The sequence below is a fragment of the Anomalospiza imberbis genome, chromosome 5 (assembly GCF_031753505.1).
Source record: "Anomalospiza imberbis isolate Cuckoo-Finch-1a 21T00152 chromosome 5, ASM3175350v1, whole genome shotgun sequence".
In the NCBI taxonomy this organism is placed as follows: Eukaryota; Metazoa; Chordata; class Aves; order Passeriformes; family Viduidae; genus Anomalospiza; species Anomalospiza imberbis.
In genome coordinates, this window is record NC_089685.1 from 35145168 (window position 1) to 35165761 (window position 20594).

General features: G+C 37.2%; 1 protein-coding gene across 1 annotated transcript in view; it reads left to right on the forward strand.

Moving 5' to 3' along the window:
• Positions 1-20594, forward strand: part of LGR5 (leucine rich repeat containing G protein-coupled receptor 5) — a 92815-nt gene that overhangs the window by 18506 nt on the left and 53715 nt on the right. The window contains exon 2 of the mRNA XM_068190215.1: positions 19887-19958. Within this exon, the coding sequence (XP_068046316.1) occupies positions 19887-19958 (72 nt within the window). The remainder of the gene's footprint in view (positions 1-19886; positions 19959-20594) is intronic.

The following is a 20594-nucleotide window of genomic DNA, read 5'->3' on the forward strand; positions in this document are numbered from 1 at the left end:
TGGTGAAGCTCAATGGATGTTTTGTATTGTGCCCACTGAAGTGAAAGAAGGCAACCATTTTATTCTCAAATGGGCAGCTGCATAGTGATGTTTAAATGGAGCTAAATGTGAGATTTACTGTTAATTTATAGTAATTAGTTATAAATAAAGTGGCCATATAGCTTGGCTTTCATCTGTTAAAGTCACAGAGCACAAACTGAAGGGGAATGAGTTATGAAGGGTAAAAAGTGAAGGGTAAAATACTAGAGTGATGAAAAAAATGCAGTTACTTAGAAGGAGCAATGGTATTCAGCTTTGCAATGTGATGCAGCATCCACCTTGGAAGCAAGTGGTCAAGCCTTCTTTAGATAGTGCTTTGAGAAGTAAAGGTAGACATCCCTTTGTCCCAGTGTAGAGGAAACCAATGTTTTAATGCCAGGGTTAGAACCAAGTGCAGCTCTGCCTGGAAAGCATAAGCTTGTATTTTCAGTAGTATAATAAAGGAGATGTTTAACTCTGGTCAGATAAATCTCACTCACATTCAAAAAATGCAATTAGGGAAATATGTAAATCTAGATGTTTCATCAAATGCTAGCTAAGGGGTTACCAGTTCTTTCCTTGCACAATGACTGAACTAAAGAACTTCAGTGTCTGTGTAAGAACCATTGTCCCAGCCCCAGAGCCCGTTGGAAACCGAGTCCAGACTGGTCGTGGGAAATACCTACGTATTTGACACAGGCCCCATTTCTGAGAGAAAAGGAGGTGGAATAGAAAGTATGGAGATTTTACTGTTGCATTCTAATCAGCCATGATCTGCCTAATTTGCTTTGATCAGGAAGATAAACTAATTTTCCTATAGGCTAGATAGAAGTAATTAGCAATCCAATGCTTTCATGCTTTTGTAAAGGGTAAAGAAAAGAATAGCAGAAATTATAATGGTGGGAGCAAAGTACTCCTTTTCGGCTCATCTGAAAACATTGTTAATTGAAAATAGGATGGTGCCATAGGAGAGAGGCCCTGATTAAGGTGCCTTTTTGGGCTTGGATATCATTGTTCACCATGATCTATGATATTACACAGCTACATGTTTCTGAAGACTTAATTTCACATGAGTTTTAGTATATTTAGCTTCTGTTCTCTTTAATGGAAAAAGCATATTCCATATAAACAGTACATCTGTCATTCTGAGAGGATGGTGTTTGATTTCACAAGGCATTTTAATATATTTTTCCACAATTGCATTAGAATAATTCAGTGGTTCATTAATGTCTAGATCTGCTGCTGCCATAAGACTTCAAGATGAGGGTTTTTGAGGCCATAATAATGAAATCAAAAACTCTGTAGCCATGGCCAAAGCCAAATTACTGGATATCCTAGTCTCCTAATTCTGTTAGGTAACAATTGCATGGTTCTGTGGGCTTGAACTGTGACTGTTAGCCTGACACATATGCTGTGGTGTAGTATCACTCCACTCAGCTGAGTTTCCTGGGATCTGTCACTCCTCCTTGGCTTTGGCCATTCTACTTCAGTATAAATCAAGATATCTTGCAAAAGTTTCACAGTAAACCCCTTAATATGCAGGCATAATGCCAGGCCATCTTTATCCAGGCAAACTACTCATTCAGATCTTACTGAATTCCATAGGCTGCAGAAACCCTCATTTTTAATATCTGTCTTCCCCTACATTTCCTCATCTTTATATGAATTAATTAGTTCAACAGGCAGTTACAACCAGCTTGCTTAATAATTCTGTCTACCTACCTCTTTATATTTTCAAAGTTTTATTTAAAAAGTCAGATAAGTTAAAGGACTCTATTTATCATTTATGTTACAGTTGTATTGCAGTCCACAACCATAACTGGGATTGTGCATCCACTATGTCAGGAACAGCTAAAGTATAGGTTCAGGCTCTATAAAAGCTTTCATAGGAAAAAAAAAAGAAAAGAAGCTATTGGTGATGAATGGGGAAAACATTTTATGGTGTGGATAAAGAAACAGGGGCATGTGTTCTATCTCAAAGACGCTCCTATTAAAAAAATAATATCCTTTAAAGACGGAGTTTGGAAAATTAATTTCCCCTGCCAGCAAGATGTATTGCATAGTATTTGGAGGAAAAATAGAAGCCCTGTTCCTGTATGATAGCAGTCTTACACTGAACTATATAGCAAATTTTTCAGTTGTCTTTCTACATCCTAAATGACGTTGACATTGTGATAATCTGCAGTGTTTGTATTCCAACATATGATGGCAAAAACTATGTTAGTTTCCATGTGAAAACATGGTAACAAAAATTAAAACTGATGTAAGAGTTATAAAAAAAGTAGAAACATTCATTGAAATAGCACTGAGAGTTGTGTTTACCCTGGGAATATTTATTTGTTTTGCCTAAGGAGGCAGCACTGCCTCACAGATAAAGCATTGATTTGATATTCAAACCTGTATTTTCATTTCCTTACTGCATTGCTTAGTGCCAAAGCTAAATTGTCTCCTACTCTACAGTCTCCTCAACTCTTACTTAGCAATTAACTCTTTATGTTGTTCCTTGAAAAGTATTGCATAATTGAATATTACTGTACAAAGAGTGCAGGAGGGAAAAGACAACAAGCACATAATTTCCCCCACCTGTAGGCAATAAACATCCTTCTTGCGTATGGGTGGGCAGAAGTTGCTCCCCTGGCCCTCTCAAGAGAAGACATAGCAATTCTGTTTCAGACTTTTGAATTACATCACTTTTTCTGTGGGATATGAGCTAGAGTTTAGATTCCTACAGCTATTATTCTCAAACCTGAGGAAAGACTGGAGATTGCTTTTGTGCCTCTTTTTCAGGTGCACAGAAATTAGTTTCCTAAATCCTTAGAGTTTTTTGACATGAAAAGCCTGAGGAAATCAGACTATCTGTAACTCTTACAGGAGGAGTACACTGACTCTAATTATGATTGTCCTTTTTCCCTAGTGTTCTGCTCATTGTGAGGCTGAGCTATTACTGCTTTCTTGTGCTAATATGGAAATAGACAATTATCAAAATGGTGCAGAAAACCAGTTTTACAAATTTCACAATTTTACATTATCACTCCTAGTCCTATGTATGTATGAAATCAGATCTATGGAGACCATTTTAGGGAGATATGTGTGAGCTCTGCCCTTGTTTTGAGCCATCTGGAAACCATCAGCAAAGAACTGAGCCTGACCTTACCTGAGCACTAACCTTACCAAAAAGGATGGTTTTTATCTGGAGACACCTAAGAAACTGCCTGGGAGAAAAACTTGTTCCACCTCATTGGGCCTGAAGGAGTCTGAATACAAGATTGAAACCTACATGAAACTGCAGCCTCTAAGCTCTGCTTTCAGGAAACACATTCTGATTTACAGAGATGAAAGATTTCAAAACTGTTTTAATTGTTGTTACAGCCTAAATTGCATTCACTTTCATTAGGGTTTTACTAGTTTTTATTAAGTCCTCCTTACTAAGTTTTCTGTATTTCTAGAAAGATCTACCTTTTTATATTTTATAAAAGAAGGCCCAACAATCAAGTCACAAGTCTTAAAATGTACTGACAAATGTAAAGGACAGCTTCTCACTTTTCCGTGTAAAGAAAACTAGTTTCTTTCACTAAAAGTTTGAATAATCAACCAGGCATTACAGTATACTTCAGATGTCAGAAAACTTGTATTGCTGCAGATTAGGAATCAGATTTCTTCATTTATTTTCCTTGTTCTACCACTACCTTGTTCTACCACTGTGCATACATTTTGTCTTCTAATTTAGTTGGTCACCCATACCTGCCTCATGCCATTTAAGACAGTCCAGGTTATCTGGGGAGTCTCCATGGGATTCAGATGATATAGGCTCTACAGGAAGTGCATCCTCTTCTGTGCAAACAGCGTTGGTTGGGAGCCAGGCAAGTGCTCTCAAGTGATGAACCACAGCTAGAACAATCTGGCAGTTTAGTTTACTTTTAGTCAGCCCAGAGCCATGGCATGGTTCCCCTAGAAATCTTAAAGATACACAGAGAATTGCAGTATTGTTAACACAGTAACCTGTGTGAAGGGGGACATTTGGAGTAGAAAATACCTTTTTCACTTTGTGTGACAGGCTTCGTATGAGGTTTACAGTGAGCTGGGCTGAGTGTGGATGATCTGTTATGCCATATCCAAGTTGCAGAGAGTTTTCAAATTTAAATTATGAGGTTTCTTCCTTTGATAGTAAAAAACGTGTGGGACATTGTGGCAGGGAAGGAAGGAAGGAAGGAAGGAAGGAAGGAAGGAAGGAAGGAAGGAAGGAAGGAAGGAAGGAAGGAAGGAAGGAAGGAAGGAAGGAAGGAAGGAAGGAAGGAAGGAAGGAAGGAAGGAAGGAAGGAAGGAAGGAAGGAAGGAAGGAAGGAAGGAAGGAAGGAAGGAAGGAAGGAAGGAAGGAAGGAAGGAAGGAAGGAAGGAAGGAAGGAAGGAAGGAAGGAAGGAAGGAAGGAAGGAAGGAAGGAAGGAAGGAAGGGAGGGAGGGAGGGAGGGAGGGAGGGAGGGAGGGAGGGAGGGAGGGAGGGAGGGAAGGAGGGACTTGACTAAGCTTCTCCCTTCCAACAAGTGGGAAGGGTAATCTTTGTGTATCCTGTTGAGGGTTGTCCAGCGATCCCCAGGCTATGTATCCTTGACATTCACAGTAAACTTTCTAATATGGTGGAAAGGTCTATTTGTTCAAACAATGTGATCTGTCTGGATTGGGGGAAATTTGACAGGGGTCTGAATTTTTTTTTTCTTTTAATATAGAAAAAAATTGACTAGCATTGCATTACTGGCATCTCAAACTTTGCCTAGGGTCGCCAAAGTGTGTTGTTCTGTTTTTCTTCTTTCTTTGGTGCTTAAACATTTTGACCATACTATTTCAATAATAATAACAATAATAATAATAATATAATGCCTTGTGCCTGTCAAAGTAGCTCATACCTTGGCTCTGGTTTAAGCTACTGGATATGAAAAGAAAGAAAGAAAGAAAGAAAGAAAGAAAGAAAGAAAGAAAGAAAGAAAGAAAGAAAGAAAGAAAGAAAGAAAGAAAGAAAGAAAGAAAGAAAGAAAGAAAGAAAGAAAGAAAGAAAGAAAGAAAGAAAGAAAGAAAGAAAGAAAGAAAGAAAGAAAGAAAGAAAGAAAGAAAGAAAGAAAGAAAGAAAGAAAGAAAGAAAGAAAGAAAGAAAGAAAGAAAGAAAGAAAAGAAAGAAAAAGAAAGGAAGAAAGAAAGGAAGAAAGAAAGAAAGAAAGAAAGAAAGAAAGAAAGAAAGAAAGAAAGAAAGAAAGAGGGAAAGAGGGAAAGAGGGAAAGAGAGAAAGAGAGAAAGAGAGAAAGAGAGAGAGAAAGAGAGAAAGAGAGAAAGAGAGAAAGAGAGAAAGAGAGAAAGAAAGAAAGAAAGAAAGAAAGAAAGAAAGAAAGAAAGAAAGAAAGAAAGAAAGAAAAGAAAGAAAAGAAAGAAAGGGAAGGGAAGGAAGGGAAAAAGATAAAAAGATAAAAATGTCCCTGGGATGTAAGAGCAGCCTAAAAAATGTTTGTTTGTGTAAGGGGCACAGGTTTTGAGGGTTTAAAGCCTGTCCATTAGCTTTATTTGGAGAAAGTTAAATTAAAACTGTATTGTCCTAAAAGAAACACCAAGCAGTATGTAACATTAGAAATTATTAAACCTTGCAAGTATATAAAGTTTTTATAAAATATAATAAATTATGGATGTTTAATAAGGATTAATATCAATTTCTTGTCTGTACTTTAAATATAAAACAAATAAAAAACTTCTGACATCTGATTAAGGGAAATTTTAGACTGTTTCATTAGATAAAGCAATCAGGTTGTGCTTTAATCAGTGTCTTTGTTGAATTAGAAGAAACAAACCTTCCAGTCTTAAAATAGTAACATAATTGTAAAGTTGTCAGTCTAGGGTTTCTGTTTGAACTGATTACACTTGATAAAAATAACAAACCATGACAAATAGTGGGGCTAGGTTTCAGTAATTCACTGAAGAATGTCTCTACCAAGTCTTTGTGGCAAAATGTCTTGTTTGCAGGACAAATGCAGAGTTGAAATAACAACCCATGAATACCACTGATGAAATGGCTATGTACACAAGGTGAATGCTAAAGTTTTCCCTTCTGAATGGACCTTTTAATCCAGGCATTATCTAGGCTCTGAAAAAGTCTTCACTGGCCTTACGTACAGATTAATGAGAAAATCTGAGACTCGGAGTTGGGCTATTTGCAGAAACAGTTTTCAAGATTTACTGATGGTTGACAAATGCCATTTAAGCTTTCAAAGCCATCAATATGCTATTGAAAGGGATTTAGAGGGAAATCCTCCCACTATAGAGAATGAGGACTTTGAAGGATCTCGGTGGAAGCCCTTGGTCTCCCCACCCCTTCAAACCTTTCAGTGGCTTCCTTCAGCGTATAGAGCCCTGAAACGCGTGGCTATGGGAAAGGGGGGGTAGCCCCTTTGAAAGGGGTTTGTATATAACTGAATGTGCCAATCTGCTTTTGTTCAGGCATGAGAACTGAATAGAAGTGTTTCCAGAAAAAGTCTCTTGTGCTCATGATCAGTTTTTCAATGGGCTTTCTGCTAATAGATTTTTAATATGGGAGCTGGAAATGGTGAAATATGAGTTTGAAAATTCTAGTGAATTGAAAAATTGCCCAAGAAAGTCTCTGCCCTATAGCATTTGTTAAACATGCAACCATATCCTTCTCTAATAGTGGCTTTCAAAGAAAAGGAACTTCATACATTATACATGTGACAAGAAAAATCACCTGAGTTTAATTTTTTGAAACAACATCTTTTATTCCACAGAAATTTTAAAACCTGTTTCTATGTTATTTCTTTTCTTTGGTTATTTAAAAACTAATTTTCAGACCATATGTTTTTATTTAAAATTATCCATTATGGGATTGATTTAGGAAAAAAAGATCATGAACCTTAGATGATTATGTTTTAGTTAAAGGAGTTTTAATTTGATTGGGATGGCTTGAAGTCTTTGCTTTTGTCCATGCTGTTCAGGACCAGCAGGATTCAAGATGAAAATTCTAAACAGCTTAATAAAATTGTACAAATGAAAAAGTGGTAGAACCTGCTGCACAGTTCTGGAAAAAGGGATCTCTGGAATCTCTGGTGGATTATGCAAGGATATACTGGGGCTTTATTCATTAAGTTCCTGAGAGATTTGTGGCTTTCAGTCAGAACAAATGCCCACAAAATCCCCTCTGTGTTCCTTTTAATAGCAACAGTATTTATGCATGTAAAACTGTGTGGTGCTGTCTTCCAGTCTGTCACAAGTATGTGAAAGTTGAGATTCAAATGCCAAGGCCATGACTGAGGAGGCATCCTTCACCTCTAATCTTGACATCACTCCCCACGTGGGACAGGAGAACAAAGCCAAGATGTGGCTGCTGTAGTCTCTTTATAACCAGTGTGTGGTGTGAAGAAGAACGTCATTGTGCATCCCACCAACTCCAAACTCCTCATGAAGAGAAAGGAAGGCTGACTGGATTCTTCAGAATGTGTAAAATAGGACAATACATCTCAGCAGAAGACCTTCTTCTGCTTAGTGAGTTCTTTGACTTTACTTCTGTCCCATATTTCATTTCTATCTGCACCATTGTCATGCTGGCATCCATTTTGCCACCACTTGGAGAAGGAGAGCAGCAGTAACAGCGTGTGACAGCTACTGTCTCATGTGAGGTGTCCAGTGGTCATAAGAAGCCAATGTCATGTAGCAGTTGGGTGTTGTGGTGTTCATCTGTGCTACTTGTTCATTGCAAAGCAAATGAAGCCTAAAGGTGAGCTCCCAGCTTGTCTAAGCCTTCTAGTTCTGAAAAAAGGATGGTGCATCTTCACCCAGAAATAACCGTCTGTTACAGCCCACTTCTCTCCACAGGTTAAGGGGAATGTTGTTTTGATTCACTCCAGGTGATGCATGGGAGAAAACAAAATTCTCAGGACATTCAATACCAAACTTATACTTGCAAACTTTAGAACATTAAGGTAGAATAAGGTACTTGGCAAATTTTTAATAAACTTAGGCAACTTGAACTTATCCAGATATGGATAAGAGGTACTTACAAGGCGTTGACTGGAATTATTTTGTCTAGCTTACAATGTATTTTGAGAAGAAATTAGAAGAAGAGAGAAAGAAAGGGTAAGAGTAGAAAGATATTACCACGCATGGATCCAGCAATGAAACTTGATTGTTGCAATTTAGATGTCTACTAATCAAAGTGATGGTCACAGTCTTGGTCTGCCAGGGTGGGAGAAGCCCATGAAACACAACGTTCAATGGGTTAAGAAATGGTGAGGTTCAACTGGGAATGCCCAGGTACCTCCTCTGGTGAGGGGCACTGAATGTTACACTATTGGATGAACCACTGTGGATCATGTGCAGTCTTCTGGTGGAAGGACCTAGAAATGAGTCTGGGGGTGCTTCGGGGGTCTTTGATGGTTTATGACACTTAAGACATGACAATTGCTTCTCATTAGAGTAGTTGAACCAATTATGCCCCATCAGAGGAGATAAACACCTTCAGACCTACATGTGAATGTCCCAGTATCTCCCCCAAAGGGAAGTTTTACACCTGAGCCAGTTGCATAAAGAAGGACTTGATAAAAAGCACTGCCCCACCTCCCAGGATCTGCTGCTTATCAGCCTTTTCCCTTACCTGGCTCAAGTCCCAGCTCCTTTCTAAACAAAAGTTGATTAGTGGTGGTCATCCTCTGGTCCTCACACCCGCTGCACCTGGGCTGTTACCTTGCACACTGTCAGCAAAACACCCCCTGATTTTTGCAAATGGCCAATTGTTTGGGCCTTTGACCATTAACATTTCAGTCTCTCACTCCATCACAATGTACATTATTCTGAGTAATCCTTCTGGTTTTCTGATGGAGCTGATTGGAAACCTGAACTTGATCTTAAAGAAAAATTGAGCAAAGACTATGGAAAAGAGAGGATGAGAAAGGAAAAATTACCAGAATCAGCTCATCACTTTGAAAAAACATCAGGAATGAAAAGTTAAGTAACAAAAAAAAAAAATTGGATCAGACATGACAATCAAGAGAAAACAAAGAAAGCTGTAACAGCAAAAAATGTTACACTTTCCACTCCTTAGTGACCGACATGACATCTTGCCTTTAACTCAACAGATTTTAGAAATTATAAAATGGCTGAAAAAATGCATTGAAAACTTCCCCGTGAACCTATGAGTACTACATGCACTGTTACAGGCAAGCCAGTGTGCTGTTACATAATTTCCACAACCATGAAATACTGCCTATTGGGAACTTGTAGGCCTGGGATGATGTCTTCCATCCATGGGAGTCACTGGGAGTTTTGCTGCCAGCGTCAGTGGAGCCAGGTGTTTACCCCCAGGCACTGTTCTAGTGCTGACATTGACTTGCTGCATTAGAGGTTTTAAGACTTGTAAATAACAGGGTAACTGATTGTTTCCAACATTTTTATAATTTGGAATAGAAAAAGAGATCTTGGAAAGTTCATTTTGTGAGCAAAATAGGCAGACCAGACAGGTGCAGTAAGGACACACTATTTCACATGTGCACACAGGTGCAATACAGTTGGCAGCAACAGTTTACATTTGGTAAAGGTTTGTTTTGGTTACTGATGTTTTGTGATATTGTCTCCAGGAAGATCCAAAACTCATATTTGAAGCCTGAATCAGACAGGGCAGGGGATTGGGCTGAACAGCACCAGTTAGTTGCTTGCCCTGGAGAAATTTTCTGTTGATCATCATAACAATCAAAAGAAGTGTGGGTGATTGCCCTCAAAATGAGGTTGCCAAACAGTGGACTATGTAAACTCTGTGAATAAAAGGAAGGAAACACGCGTAATTTTTTCTGGATCAGAGTGCTGATCTACTAAATCAGAGTGCTCCTACTAAATACTGGCTTATCCCCTGAACAGCCCAACTGAGCTCAGTAGAAATAGTTCTGAAGTATTTTGCCTCCACATATTAATTGTAAAGCTCTGATCCCATTAATTTAAGTTGTAAAAGGAAACAATTTCTTAAAATAGAACACATTTTTGTACAAAAAGAGTGCAGCTCTTTCTAGTATGATTATGCTGGTATAAGCACATGAAAAAATATGTGCCAGCCCAATACAACACATGAAGTCTCTCTGCTGGAGATTTCTCCTTGTTAGGGTGACTTAGAACATCTCAACCCTGCTCCTTGACCTGAATTGTTTAAAGCTAGCTCAGGGATTTCAGTAGTCTGCCTTTCTGAAGGGTAGCTGATCAGTTACAAGCAAAGAAAATGTGTGGAGACTAGATACAAGTAATGTCAGTATAAGATTAAGGATCTGGTATTTATGTACATTTATACCAGTCCATGTGAAGGTATCTCATGATGAAAGTGAATTTTGATTACTTAAGAAAAAATAAATCATTACCTGATGGAGAAATACGGTGTTTTTAAGTGCACTATCTTTGTAAGAATCAAGCTATGTATTTCTTGGCACTTACTGTTGCAGAAATGTGGATGTTCAACCAGTCAGGAAAAGATCTGACAGCTTTGTCATTCCTCTGAGCTCTGTAGGAAGTGTTGGAAGAGGCTGTCAGCTAGCCAGGAGCTGGCAGATCTAAAGGCCTTTTGTGTGTCAGCAAACAAGCTCTGTCAGACACAAAGAGAAGATGTGCATATAAAAAATCCACAACTTCCTATATCTGAGGAACGTTTACAATATTGACATCCTAGGTATAACATCAGCCTGCATTAGTCCAAGCCAAAACTGCCAACTGAAATAAGCCAGTTCAGCTTCACCTTTCTTATGTGTTTCTCCTCTGTATTTGCACTTGTGGAGGCACAAACACCAAGGTAGTGAACCAATTCAGGGAACTGATTTCACTTAAAACCAATTTTTTTTCTTGCTGGATATTTTTTAAAATATAGATCAGTTGCCAACTCTGGTTAAACAGCATCTTTACAAGGAATGAGGAGTCCTGGATTAGGGGAGAGATCAGGAGAAATTCTTTTGGTAGCAACATTGAATGAAACTGAGTATGTTGATGATATGACATCCATTGGGTTGTCCATGCAATAAAGAGAAGATTCTGTAAATAATTATTTCAGCTAAGCAACAGCACAAAAATGATCAAATTAGTACTTCAAAGTAGAACTCTAGTAGATGTAAAGTATAGCATCATTTGCTTTGCTGAAACTCTTCAATTACTGTTCAACAACACCAGGTACAACTAAGCAGTAGCAAAAGCAGAAGTGACAAGGCTCTGCTAAAATGATTGGACATGATAATATTAATGGTGTTTTCCAGCCTAAACAGTTCTGTGATTCTGAGTCTAAACAGTTCTATGATTCAGCACCAATGCATAGGAAAATGGAAATTTAGAGGATAAGAGTAGCAAAGAAATTTACCAGCATTTTACTGCTGACCAAAAAAAAAAAAAAAAAAATTTCAGTTGTTGAGATTAAAGGCATAGACCCATGTCTTTGCTGACTTTTATTTTTGCCATCTCCTTTTCCAAACCAGAATTTCATCCAGATTATATGTATTTTGCAGTGAACTATTTTGGGAATACTCAATGTATATATCTACAACACCTATCTACAACACCTGCTACATTATGTCACACAAAGTGGCATTGTGCAAAGACCCAGTGTTGTGAAATTGGAACAGCCATAGCATCATCCTGCTGTACCTGGGATAATTAGTCTCTCTGAGGGTACCTAAGGTGGTAATGTATCTTCCAGCTCTGGACCCAGCTCACTCATCTGTACCTGGGGGACCTTTGCACTGTGCAGTGTAGGAGATGTATTTCCTGCCCTGGGTGCACAGATCTGTCGTGCACAGATCTCCAGATGCTCATGCTTACATGAGCACTGTTGAAATGTAGAGTAGATTCTCTCAAAGCTCTTTGGGTTTAAATTCTTCAAATCCGTGCTGTGGAATTGAGTTGAGGCAAATTAAGATGCACAAAATAAATTATTTACACTGTATCATGTTACAAATGAAATCAGGCTAATCATGATTAATTTTCACCCTCAGCATGCTCACAGAAGTTATCTTGGGTGTTTTGGTGAAGATGAGTTTTAAAATTGGTTTGTGTAGCATATAATCTGTGCTGTACATAATTTATGTTTAGATATTCCGACCAATTTACTACCGGTGAGCTGTAATAGTTAATTTAGAAATTTGCACTTTATAACTTATGGGTAATATTTTTAATAGGGTTATATCTTTGTTTACACTCAGATAGATTTTAAATTAGTTTCTGCTGTAGACAAGATGTAGCATGTCAATAAACAAACTATGCTGTGCTTTTTGTACATTTTCTCCTCTCATATAAATAACCGTAATTCAGAAACAGCTTCATTGAAACCAGAAGAATGAAATTATAGACAGGGAATTAGAAGAAAATTGGACCCCCAGTTTCTAAAGTGGATTAATGTGTCCAGTCATTCAGGAGAAGGGAAAAAAAACCAAAAAAATAATAACTAAAAAAAAATTTATTTTTTTCATTTATGTAGCAAATAATTGTAAAAATAAGCAACATCTGGAGTGGCAGAAAATATTCTGAAACCAAGAGTTTCTTTGTCCCAGACTTGGTCACATCTAATAAATATCTGTTGCCAATTTAACTGTTCTATTCTTCAGCAAAATAAGATAAACAGTACTTGATAAACAAGTAATGAAAAACACAATAAACATGCTGGCAGTTGTCTTCATAAGTTACAATAAAAACCAATATTATTTTCCTGTTGTATATTGTTTCAGTATTTGAACAAGATTAATCATGTATGCAGTACTCATATCATCTGTTTGAACTAGTGCAGCAGAAACAAGCAGTAATTCACAAAGTAAAAATGTACTAATACAATCTGTGGGCATGGGTGGAAGAGGAATTCCGTCCAGTCCTCTTTCAACTGCCTCTGCTGTCTTCTGTGTTATAAAATAGTCCTTTTTCTGTTTAAGTTTTTTAATATGTGAGTTAAGTACAGCAAATGATTGACATGTTGGAATGTTTTCATAAATTACCTTAGTAATTAATCCTTAGCAAACTGAGTCTTCAACCTCAAATGAACAGCCATGAATCAGCTTTGAAAGGAAATGGTTAATTTTATCTAGTGAGCATCATGAATTTGATATTTAAAAAAAAAAAAAAAAAAAACAAAACAGAGAGCCAGAATCTTTTTACCTAAAATGATATGTCAGATACTTGTCAGATTAATTCGGCATTGGGTGTGTTTGGTCTGATCTTTGATCTTTACTTTATTTTTTTGACCCTAATTGTTTGCTCTGACCTGCTCCCTCTGCTGGAGTCTTGGATAAACTGAATGGCAAAATTGTTTCCTAAAAAGATTAATCATGCACATACTGTTTGCTTTACAAATGTTCTGCAGTCCAGATATAAGTAAGACTTTGATGATTGTTTATATGGAAGAATTGCCTCTGTTCAAGAATAATGCATGGTGTTTAAAATCACTGTGTTACAGACCTTCTGCGGTAATTAGCCAAATTTTGCTCTCTATGACATCAGAGGAACTCAGTGACAGGTGTTGGGAGTGCAAAAGACTAGCCAAAGCATTTTATTACTTTGTGTTGAATCCAGATGTGACCTATCATCCTGGTTTGCTAGGATCCAGTATTATATCGGCCAATACACAGAAGAGATATAGACAGAGCCCTCCTGACCTTAGTGGATCACCTTTGAGGCTTCCCTAAATTCAAGGTGCTTGATCTTACCATGTATATCTATTTACAGTTGTGGTGGCTGGAACAAGCACCACTGGTGTGACTAGGAAAGGTGCGAGAGGGACAGAGGGAGTATTGTCCATATACTGGCATGAAATTCTCTGGGAGGTGTGCAGGCACACAGGCTCACTGCACATGACCACACAACATCATTTGCTTGTTGTACAGCATGTTTTAATACAAAGGAGTTGGGTCCTTGGAAAGAGTGAGCTTCAATGCCAAGTAACAAAAATTTTCTGTAACAAATGTGTAACGAGTGATCCTCTTTTAGCCTTACACCCCTTCCTGTAAACCTGTACCATGGGATCCATTGCCATTAATTGGCTATTGCAAATAATATTACAGAGGGTAATGAATTTTTAAATACTTAATAATAGCATTTGTCATTATCAATATGCAGAAAGGCAGAAATATCCATGCTATTGCCACTTGTTATTTACCTTGAACACCTTGATAGTGAGATTTCCTACTCTGTGTAATGTCTTTAATGGCTCTCTCTACTGCTTGTTCCTACTAATGTACTCCTTCTTTTTCTAGAAGATTTTTCCAAATACAAAGATGTACTCTTCAAATGTAAATAATTTAGTGGAAATTCATATCTTAATCATAGTTTGCAATAGGATCCTTCAAAGAATCACAGATGAAGTTTGAAGCTAGTTATGAAAAGAAGTACTATGGTTTAATTGTCAGAAAACACTTACAATGCTTATTTATACATGCTCATACTCTGCCCTGTGCTGCTCTGTATAGGTGCATTAAACATGCAAATACGTGACTAGCAAGTTTCATGTTGACTTTGAAAGATAATGTAATCTAGGAACATTAAAATGAAAATACGGTATTTTTGCTTAGTCTATTGACAGCTTATGTATGGAACTTTGGTAAACTGGTGTAAATGCCATGATTGGACTGTGTGCTCTAATGAAAACATTGCTGGACAACTCATCATCAGTGTTGTTTTCCTCTGTGTTGTATAAACTATCTGTTTGCCTGTGAACGTGTCACTTAGCATTAGGTGTTTTAGTTCCCTTTCTGCAAAATGATGGTAATTATTATTCTATTTATTTATTTATATCCTCAAATGAAAACATCTATAGCAATTTATCTGTAAGAAACAGGAGCTTCTATTACTACGATTTTGGCAAATAGATTTATCTCCTTAATGCAGCTGTAGCATATGGAGATATTTTCCATACAGGATGAAGCGTTCGTATTAGTGGATGGCATGCAGTCAATAGCCAACATGTTCTTCCATCATACTGTGGATATTCGTTATACCCTAATATCCTGCCAGCACTAGAAACAAGAGTGCTGTGTTAAAAGTTGCAGAGCAAGGGATGCAGAGCATCCCAAATCCTTGCAGAGCAAGGGATGAGCAGATGTAGGATCCACCTGTTTTCATTATTTTGTGTTACTACATGTAAGCTAGTGTCAAATTTTGCTTTAAATGTATTAAGGAAATTGTCTTCATTTAGAAACTGTTCTCAGCTGGTAACAGCTAATGGACTATATTCAGTCTCTTGACAATATTTTATGAGAGTGCTTTATCTTTCAAAGACTTCCATAAAACGAATTGTTAATACATCTTGGATAAGGCAAGCTTAGGAGAATCAAAATTAAAAATAAGTCTTGATTTTTTTTTTAATCAAACAGGTTGAAACTGTTTAAATAAATTGGCTACAAAATTAATTATCTTTAATATTGGATTATTGTATTAGACCTGAAATGGATAGACAAGTTTGTACCATTCAGTATAATAGACATTTAACCTAGTAGAAGTTTAGCATGTATCCCTAGGCATACTTCTGTTCTCCTTTAAAAGACATAAATATAATGTGAAAAACCAATCTTCCATGATGAATAGTCACTGAAACATCTCTTGTAATAACAGTTAATAAAAGGTTAGTAATGTGGCCTGCAGACTCATCTATTATATGTTCAGAACTAGTTCACTTAACTTGTTTTACTGGCTTTCTGGAAGTCATTGTGAACTACTCACTGTTAAGATGGTAACTGGATGTTTTTTCAGTGTGTTTATTCACGGACAATAAAACTGGGGGAAACAAAGACCTGTCGTATTTGCCTTCTTGGATGCCGTTTTGCAAATGCTCAGAATTTACTCATCCACTCACCCAGAAAAAAAAAACAGGTAGATGCATGTGCAGTTTTCAATATTTTCTGGTCTTCAAAGATTTAATCAGAGCTAGGATTCCTTTAACAAGTCACTAGAGACACTGCACGGTGATTGATTGGTACAGAGTATAAATAAGATATCATTGTACTGAGACGTGTTGCCAAAGCAGTCTCTAAAGCAAAGCTCCTTATCATTTGAAAAGGTGAAAGTTTCATTTTCTGGTATGCTGCTTTTATAGTCAGCAGCTGGAAACAGGCTGCAGGAATGCTGATGGGAGAAGGGACAATGCATTCATTTCACTGTTCAAAATAACATATTGCCTTTTCAGTGTGATATGGCAGCTCATGGTGGTTTTCACCATGGTGGGACTATGGCTGACTCTATTCAGAGCATTTGTAAATTTAGGGTATACTCTTACCATATTGCTCCTACTGTCATCAGTGGGATTTGTATGTGCTGTTGCTGGGAGATGGGAGAGTTCTGTTACACTGAGTTATTTAAACATTTTCAGTATTCAAATGCTTCTAAGTTTTTCATCACTGTAGTTTGTAAGAGTCTGCCAAGATTTGATACAAAATCAGAACCATTCTGCTGAGGATAGTTAAAGTTCCAGTACCTTGATTTTAATATTATTAAGGATTACATTGCAAATGCTGATGTACAAGCCAACTTTCATACCCTTCTCTTTCATAGAGAGAGCAAATTGCTAATTTTTACAGGCCAGCACTGAAAGGAGAAATCAGAAAGCCCATTTGAAGGAAAGAAACCATCATATGTGCAGGACGTAAGACATATCCTCTGCAATTGTTACTGGTTTTCATTGTAATGATATGTAACCCTAGAGTTTACCACCTAGCTGTTTCTGGCTGTTAGCTGTGCTTGATCTAGCTAATGGCTGTAAATCTCATCCTAGCCATGTCTTCTTGGCAGGATGGTCCAAAATGCTAGCAAACCAAAACACTGAGAACCTTCTTTATTTATCTCTAGAGCACTGTGAGGAATTTCTGTTCAGAAGCCCAAACTTTGCAGTATTGTTCGCACAAGATGCAGTGACCGATTGCATTGCATTAATTCTTTTTGTTTGTCTCTGACCTTCTCTGAACATCCCCCCAGAAGTAACTTTGTGCCATGACACTTGTCTCCCTTAGTCATTCCAGTGAACAAAAATTTGATTAAATGCATCCATGGTAATTCTGAAACAAAAGAATATTCTGAATCTAAAAACTGTAAGCACAGACAAACTACTTCTTTGCCAGTGTAAGGGATGTGTGTGTTTTTTAGGGAGAAATAATGTCACCTATTTAGCCATTTGGTACAGCTGGAAGAAGTAGAGAGCTTTGATTTCTGTGTCTGAAAGTTTCTCAGTTTTTCCAACTGTGTTAGCTAGCCTCATCAAATATATTACCTCTCACTACCATAGTCTGCCTTATATTCTTAAAACATTACAGCTACAAGAATAGCACATTGCCAACATAGACTGTAATGTCCTGTGTATTAGTTGCTGGTATCTTAAAAACTACTTTAAAAAGAGATTATTGAGCAAGCTTGGGGAATAATTCCTGTTACCTCCACCATCCATGGAAATATTTAAAAGATACATAGATGTGATACTTGGTTTAGTGATGGACATGGTTTAGTGATTAACTCATGGCAGTGCTGGGTTGATGATTGTACTGGATGACCTGAAGGGTCTTTTCCAGCCCAAACAATTCCATGATTCTGTGAAATATGCATAGGTAATGTTTAGCAATTCTGTTGCACAAAAACACCTTTGTGTGTTATATTCCAAGAAAAAATCATGTGGGGAAAAAGAGTAACCAATCTAACAGAAGGAAATTATTTAACTGATAGGTTTAAAAATAGTTAGAAATTGCTGCAGTGTACACTGGGAAAAAGGAGAGGTTCTTCTCCATCATATGATGTGGTATACATACTTTACCACATGAGTGGAGTCCAAAAAGGAGAGCAGGACATAGCAGTTCACTGTTGCCAAATCCACCTCTGGGGTCTAAAGATGTTATTAAGGAAAATGCACTTATTGTTGATTTTCTCCTTGGTCATCAAAGCATGTAGTGAAAGCCACCTTCTCTTATCCTAATCCTCTTAAGATATTAGGGTCTGGGTAAACTGCTCCTGACTGGTTCGTCATGGGGTCCTGTGGGTGATACAAGCAGACAAGTACTGCCTTCTAGTAATAGAAGTTAATATGCTAGAAAAGCAGACTTCAGGTTTGTCTCGTCAGCCTTAGCACTGGTTAATTTTGGGTTTGTAGAATGCCCTAAATACGTGTGTGTCTGAAGACAAATCATTCCCATCTTCCACCAGGGCTGGCTTTTTAAGTCTAAAATGTGATTTGGCATGCTTTCAAAAACCCATTAAGACATGTGTTGAAAATATCATAATGAAAATGATCTTGTTAAAATATTGGATTTATCTTAATATTCAGTAGTATATAATTCACTACCTGGATGAGTTTTTCTTTTGCCAGATAAATCCATGTTTTTGTTCCTTTGCCAGAATAAATCCTTTGAGCCTTTATCAAAGTGAAAGGGCAATAACCTGCTAAACAGTATGAAAGAATTAGGTGATAAAATGTTACAGTAAAAAATGAATTTAATAAGTACACATTTCTCAAATTATACTTTGATTTTGAAGTGAATGCAGAAACCTTACTCAATATTGATTTGATAATTGTTCTAAAGTATTAACACATTTCCCTTATTTTAAAATCTCTATGTGAAGTATGTTTTTAAATTATGCATTTTAAAATTCACCAAAAGATCAAACATCTAAATTAACTATGCTGACTAAAAGCATATATTCTGTAATGTGAAACAGACTGTGAATAATAAGAACTAGATGGAGTAGGAATAGGATGCCTACCCGCCAAAGTACAGATAACTTATTTACCTTGTAAGCTCTCAACAGCTGGAAGAAATAAAGTTATCTAAATAGTACCCAAAGTAGCTGGAAACTATAAGCACTGCCACAAATGTGTAGTTATGTTTAAGTAGTGGGGAGTTTTAAATTACTGTATAATGCTTGCATAAAATATGCAGGTCACTCCTAATTTTATTTTCAGAATCTACAGAAATTTTGATACAGTTGTGTAAGTTGTATCTTCCACACAGATTTTTATTATGCAATTTGTTTACAGTCTTGGTGCTCAATGAAAAGCAATTATAATGATACTGTAGGGCATGGGGAAGACAGTGGAAAACAATGAATAGGCAAGTAAAGATCAAAGGGTATTATATGAAATTTAGTCTAAAATATAGCTTGAATGAGCTCTGACATAGCTGATATTGCTGGTAGTTTCCTGTACCAGGAACTACTATGGAACCCCACCAGGAAGTGTGTTACAGAGCAGGATCACATTACACCCTTGTTTTATGGTTCATTTCACTTATTTAATGCAATTTGAGTACCTGTAACAAAAGAGCACTCAAAAAGGGAATGTTTATTATTTGAAAATATGTCATTTCTATAAGTCAAGTTGGGTTTTGGGGGCACCTGATGTGCCTGTGTGAGGCAAGGCAGAACAGTATGACCACGCAACAGGCTGTATGGCAAAAACAAAGCGTTACCATATTAATGAAATTTTAAGGATGATGCAAATACTTTGTATCTGTTTGCTTTTGCCTGTCTACTTTAGTAAACCAAGTGTACTACAGCGCTACAACAACAAAAATCATAGTGATTTTCCTTTACTACTCCAAGTACATTTTAATACAGTACAGTGGTTTATTAAAATTATGTCGACTAAAAGTGTTGTTTAGTGTTCTAGCTGATTTATAAAGCATGATAAAACACTCCAAAATCTCTGGAAATGAGGAACATGCTACAGCCTGTATTGGTTTGACAAAGCTGTGTTCGTATGAAAAAGGTGTTTAATGTGCTAAGTAGATGATGATTCATCAATTCTGGCAGAGGAACGAATTTTTATTAATGTAGTACTTAAAAATGTGTGGAATGAACAGCTGGATGCCACAGTTGTGGCATGCCATATTAAGTCTCTGTCTGTTTTCCCCTACAGTGATCTCAGTATGAACAACATTACTAAGCTGCCCTCAAACCCTGTGCACAATCTCCGCTTCCTGGAAGAGCTGTAAGTATCATTGTATCCTTGATGGGCCTAGTCAGCACTAGGCACATTCCTGTGTTTGTCTCTCATACTTACTGTGGGAACCAGATAAAACGGTGCAGGAAAGCTGTCAGCCTGACACTTTTGGCACATGCAGAAACACTTAGTTGGAAAAAAAAAAACAATTGCTTGTGATTCTGGAAATGAACTTATAAAAGAGTTACCATGAGGCTACAACTTCTCTAAGCAGAGACAGAGCCAAACAAATTAAAATTTTTAAACAAGGACTGTTTAAAAGAGCTGGATTGCTTTTTGGAAATAGTTAAGCAGCAGGATATTAAAAGTTTGAATACTGGCTCATGTTTATTACAATCCCAAGTAAAGCTGTAATCAAAACCAAAACCTGCTGCCTTGTTCTGCCAGTGTCAAGGACAATTGAGTCCACATTTCATAGTATGGAGACTTTTTGTCCTAATCACTTTTAATTACTGTTTCCTTACTCTTAAACTTAGCATCCCTGAAGGCTGACTGTGGAGTGCAGAATCCTGCAAAAAGCTTAGTTACGCTATCTGCTGCATTCACCGTGGGGAAAAAGTGCATTGCGAAAACTAGCTGATCAAGCACAACATCAAAAGAGGAATGTTGGCTTGAAGTGATTGT